We start from the raw sequence: 6,000 nt of genomic DNA, 5'->3' as shown, positions 1-6,000 counted from the left end.
TTTGATCTCTGATTCCTCTGCCTTTTCTAAATCCGGCTTGAACATCTGGAAGTTTACGGTTCACATACTGTTGAAGTTTTGATTCTTCAAGTAATTCGTGAATATATTTTTATTGTTTGAGTCAAACATTATAGATAGTTTTCTTCAGCCTCTCCAATGTAGGTCCCTGTCCCAGAGGAAACTGGTTTTACCAGTTTGGTGTTTGTTCTTCCAGATCATCTTCTGTGTATTTAAAAATACAAATATATATATTTTGTTTATTTTTCCCTATATAAGTGATATACTCTACATTGTTCCACAGCTTACTTTTTTATTTGGCACTATACCTAAGAGAATGAGGTTAAATCAGTGTTTCTTACATAAGACATGCTGTATCATATTCTACAGTATGCATATACCATTTCCCACTTCCCTTTTTTAACTGTGATAAAATAAACATAACATAAAATTTACCATTTAGCAATTATTTTCATTTTTAAATTGACATATAATGTGCAATATTACATAAATTACAGGTGTTGCATATTGGTCCTTTGCCACATATAGTTTGAGGATCACTGAGAGAGTTTCTAATTTTTGGTTTTTTCCCATTAATTCTTTTAATTTTTTTTTCCATTAACTCTTTTTAAAAACTTTTACTATGAAAATTTTTTAATTGTTTTCTTATTATGAAAGTATAACATTATTGTAGAAAATGAGAAAATACAAATAAGAAATCATAGCAATACAATTAATGTCATTATGTGGATGTCAGTCTTTTCTAAGCAATGTCTAAAATTTATCTCATATTCTCCTATTGATATACACTGGAATTTTTTGTTATTATAAATAATACTGTAATAAATACCTGGTATGTTGGTCTTTTTTTTTTTCTTTTCTGATTATTTTTTAGAACTAGTTCCTGGAACTGCTATTGGTTCAAAGCATATTGCATTTTTAAAAAACATATTATATTTTTAAGGCTTAAAATATTTTTATTGAAATATAGTTGATCTATAATATTATGTTAGTTTCAAGTATAGAGCAAAATGATTCAGTTATATATACGTGTGTGTGTGTTCTTTTTTAGATTCTTTTCCGTTATAGGTTATTACAAGATATTCAGTAGAGTTCCCTGTGCTATATAGTGGGTCCTTGTTTATTTTGTATATGATAGTGTGTATATGTTAATTCCAATTCCTAATTTATCCCCCCGCCATTACCTATTTTTTGTGGATATATGCAAGTGTTTCTATAGGATAGGTAATGAAGAATAGAATTACTGGGTTGAAGGGTATGCACATTTTACATTTTAATAGATAGTACAGTATTGCTCACCAAAAGGCTGAATATTTCCAACAACAGTGTATGAGAGCACATATTTCCTCATACCTCTGCCAACAATTGATATCAATCTTTTTAAACTTAAAAATCTGTAAGACAGGGAATTCCCTGGTGGTACAGTAGATAAGAATCTGCTTGCCAGTGCAGGGGACATGAGTTCAATCCCTGGTCTGGGAAGATTCCACATGCTGCAGAGCCAAATCCCGTGCACCACAAATACTAAAGCCTGTGTGCCTAGAGCCTGTGATACCCCACAAGAGAGTCCTCCGCATGAGAAGCCTGCACACCTCAACGAAGAATAACCTCTGCTCGTCTCAACTAGAGAAAGCCCACATGCAGCAGTGAAGGCCCAGTACAACCAAAAAACTAAAATAATTTTTTTAAATCTGTAAGGCAAAAGGTGATGTTTTGATTTGTAGTTCTCTGCTTATTAGCCAGTTTATATATCTTCCTTTCATATGTTTATTATTTGCATTTCCTCTCTTATTTGCTTATTATATCTTTTGCTTATGTTTCTATTGGGTTGTTTTTTCTCATTGATTTGTAGTTCTCTATTTTTTAGATATTAATTATCTGTCTTTTATATATGTTACAAACACTTCCCCAATCTACCCTTCTTTTGTATTTATTTTTTATCTCTTTAGAATAGAAACTTTAAATTTTAATGTAGTCAAATACATCATTCTTTTCCGTTATGGCTTTTTATTTTTCGTCTGTTTAGGAAGGCTGTCCCTACTTCAAGGTTTTAAATATACTCACTTATGTTTTCTTCTCATTTCTTTTAAAATTAATTTATTTATTTGGCTGTTCTGAGGCTTGGTTGTGGCACACGGGGCCCTCAGTTTTGTTGCAGCATGTGGGATCTTTAGTTGGAGCATGCAGGATCAAGTTCCCTGACCAGGGATTGAACCTGGACCCCCTTCATTGGGAGCATAGAGTCCCAGACACTGGACCACCAGGGAAGTCCCCTCATGTATCTTCCTCCTTTTTAGAAAAGCTTTATTGAGGTATGATCAATGTACAGTAAACTGTACATAAAGAATATAGTTTGGTGAGTTTTGACATATGTACATGCCCATTAAACTATCACCATAATGAATATGTCTATCACCCCCCAAATCTCCTTGTTCCTTTGTTCTCATACATTTCTAAGTGTTTATGTGTGTGTATGCATGTGTGTGCTAGGATTATTTTTTCATTTTTTAATTAAGGTATAATTATGTATAGTAAACTTCACTCCTTTTATTTTTTTTTTTAAATTCACTCCTTTTAGTGTACATTTCTGCATGTTTTGACAAATGCATTCTAGTTGTGTAACAACCATGATAATCAAGATACAGAATAGACCCATCACTTCAAAAAATTCCCCAGTTCTCCGTTATGGTCAACTCCTCCCTACTTCCTAGTACTCACTACATATTTTCTGTCATTGTAGTTTTGTGTTTTCAAAACTGTCATATAAATTAAATCATACAGGGACTTCCCTGGTGGTCCAGTGGTTAAGACTCTGATCTTCCAATGCAGGGAGCATGGGTTGGGGGGAACTAAAATCCTGCATACCGCACAGGATGACTAAAAAAGTTTTTTATATATATATGAAATTATACAGTATATAGCCTTTTGAAATTGGCTTATTCCAATCCATGCACAACCTTTAAAATGTTTCCATGCCCTTGCTTGTACCAGTACTTTGTTCCTTCTTATTTTGCTAAATAGATTTCAGTGTATGGATGTGCCACAGTTTGTTTTTCCATTCCCCAGTTGAGGGACATTTGGGTTTTTCTGGTGTTTTGTGATTACAAATGCAGTCACTGTTAACATTAACATTAGGGTTTTTGTGTGAACACAAATTTTCATTTTGCTTGGGTTAATACATAGGAATGGGACTGCTAGGTTGTATAGTCAGTGTATGTTTAACTTTATAAGAAACTGCCAAACTGTTTTCCAAGTTGGTTATACAATTTTGTATTCCTTTCAGTAATGTGTGAGAGTTCCAGTTAGTTCTAGTTCCTCACCACTTGGTAGTGTCAGTTTTTTTTTTAAATTCTATTAAGTTTTTCATTGTGGTTTTAATTTGTATTTAATTTGTATTTGACTTAATGTATTGAGCATCTTTGATATAATGTCTGTTCAAATCTTTTGCCCATTAAAAAATTGGATTATTTTTTTTCTCATTATTGACTTTTGAGAGTTCTTATATTTTGAGTACAAGTCCTTTATCAGATATGCAGACATTCCTCTCAGTCTGTAGCTTGTCATTTCTTTCTCTTACCAGTATCTTTTGAAGAGCAGAAGTTCATAATTTTGATGAAGTTCAGTATATCAATTGAAAGTTTCACACTCAACTCATTTCACATGCTAGCAAAGTAATGCTCAAAATTCTCCAAGCTATGCTTCAACAGTACATGAACCGAGAACTCCCAGATGTTCAAGCTGGATTTAGAAAAGGTAGAGGAACCAGAGATCAAATCGCCAACATCCATTGGATCATAGAAAAAGCAAGAGAATTCCAGAAAAACATCTATCTACTTCTGCTTCATTGACTACACTAAAGCCTTTGTGTGGATCACAACAAACTGTGGACTATTTGTCTCTGCTGGAGACTCAACACAAACAGGCAAGTCTGACTCAGTCTCTTATGGTGTCACTAGAAAAGGTCGGTTTTCATTCCAGTCCCAAAGAAGGGCAATGCCAAAGAATGTTCGAACTACCACACAACTGCACTCATTTCACGTGCTAGCAAGGCTTCCCAGGTGATGCTAGTGGTAAAGAATACATCTGCCAATAAAGGAGGCTCAAGAGATGGTAAAACCAGACCACCTTAACTGCCTCCTGAGAAAACTGCATGCATGTCAAGAAGCAACAGTTAGAACCAGACAAGGAACAAGGACTGGTTCCAAATTGGGAAAGGAGTACATCAAGGCTGTATATTGTCACCCTGCTTTTTTAACTTATATGCAAAATACATTGTGTGAAATGCCAGGCTGGATGAAGCACAAGCTGGAATCAAGATTGCTGGGAGAAACATCAATAACCTCAGATATGCAGATGACACCACCCTTATGGCAGAAAGTGAAGAGGAACTAAAGAGCCTCTTGATGAAGATGAAAGAGGAGAGTGAAAAAGCTGGCTTAAAACTCAACATTCAAAAAAAGTAAGATCATGGCATCTGGTCCCATCACTTCATGGCAAGTAGATGGGGAAACAATGGAAACGGTCAGAGACTTTATTTTCTTGGGCTCCAAAATCACTGCAGAGGGTGACTGCAGCCATGAAATTGAAAAATGCTTGCTCCTTGGAAGAAACGCTATGACAAACCTAGACAGTGTATTAAAAAGCAGAGACATCACTTTGCCTACAAAGGTCATATAGTCAAAGCTATGGTTTTTCCAGTAGTCATGTATGGATGTGAGAGCTGGACAATAAAAAAGGATGAGCACCAAAGAATTGAAACCTTCAAACTGTGGTGCTGAAGACTCTTGAGAGTCCCTTAGACAGCAAGGAGATCAAACCAGTCAATCCTAAAGGAATCAACCTTAAATATTCATTGGAAGGACTGATGCTGTGAAGCTGAAGCTCCAATCTTTTGGCCTCCTGATGCGAAGCGCGAACTCATTAGAAAAGACCCTGATACTGGGAAAGATTGAAGGCAGGAGAAGGGGCAACACAGGACAAGATGATTGGATGGCATCACCGACTCAATGGACATGAGTTTGAGCAAGCTCTGGGAGGTGGTGAAGGACAGGGAATCCTGGTGTGCTGCAGTTCTGGGGCTGCAAAGAGTCAGACAGGACTGAGTGACTGGACAACAGCAAGTCAACACTACCCACACTATTCCTGAAAGTTTGTTCTAATGTACATTCTTACCAGTCATACATGAGAGTACCCATATTATTATATGTCACCATTGCTGGAGAGTTATTTGTCTTTTTCAGTCATTTTAGTCATTAGTCTTTTTTATTTGTTTCACAGTAGAAATGATCATTGTTCTTATTCTTCACTATTTTCAGACCATTGCTTTCAACACCCAGATTAAAAGGCTCATGCCTTCTGGTAGTATTCAATGCTCATGTCTTCTGGTATTATTACTGTTTCTTCTTTTTTTTCTGGTTGCCTCCCACAGCTTGTGGGATCTTCATTTCTTGACCAGGGATCAAATCCTGGGCCCCCTGGCAGTGAGAGTGTGGAGTCCCAACCTCTGGACTGCTGAGGAATTCTCTTTTTATTCCTTCTTTTTTTAAAAAAGTATTTATTTATTTCTTTAGCTGTGCCAAGTCTTATTGCAGTATGTGGGATCTTCAATCTTAGTTGTGGAATGCAGGATTTTAGTTGCAGATTGCAGCATCTAGTTCCCCCAACAGGGATCGAATCTGGGCCCCCTACTTTTGGAGTGTAGAGTTTGGGTAGAGGGGAGAATAAGAGCCAGATGCCTGCGTTCTCAAAAAAAATAAGGAAATATAAAAGAAGTTAATAAATTACTACATCAAGAAGGAATTGGGACTTCCCTGGTGGTCCAGTGGCTAGGACTCCACACTCTCAATGCAAGGGGGCCAGATTTCGATCCCTGGTCAGACAAGTCCCAATTTTTCAGGCACCTAGCTTTTATTCTCCCCTCTACCCAAACTCCAGCTCTTCACCTGATCAGAGAGCTCTGTGATTTGACTAACCAGGCAGCAT

The 6,000-nt window shown here is 36.4% G+C and overlaps 1 protein-coding gene across 3 annotated transcripts in view; it reads left to right on the top strand.

Moving 5' to 3' along the window:
* SNX12 (sorting nexin 12) overlaps positions 1 to 6,000 on the top strand; it is an 84,925-nt gene that overhangs the window by 26,174 nt on the left and 52,751 nt on the right. Inside the window, exon 5 of one of the 3 annotated variants that reach the window (XM_043458283.1) lies at positions 3,599 to 3,640. The exons of the other annotated variants lie outside the window; for them this stretch is intronic. Within the exon in view, the coding sequence (XP_043314218.1) occupies positions 3,599 to 3,625 (27 nt within the window). The 3' untranslated portion in view covers positions 3,626 to 3,640. Of the gene's footprint in view, positions 1 to 3,598; positions 3,641 to 6,000 lie in introns of those variants that run through there. 3 annotated transcript variants of the gene reach the window in all.

This window comes from Cervus canadensis, chromosome X, assembly GCF_019320065.1.
Source record: "Cervus canadensis isolate Bull #8, Minnesota chromosome X, ASM1932006v1, whole genome shotgun sequence".
Classification (NCBI taxonomy): Eukaryota; Metazoa; Chordata; class Mammalia; order Artiodactyla; family Cervidae; genus Cervus; species Cervus canadensis.
This window is presented reverse-complemented; position numbering and strand designations above follow the sequence as displayed.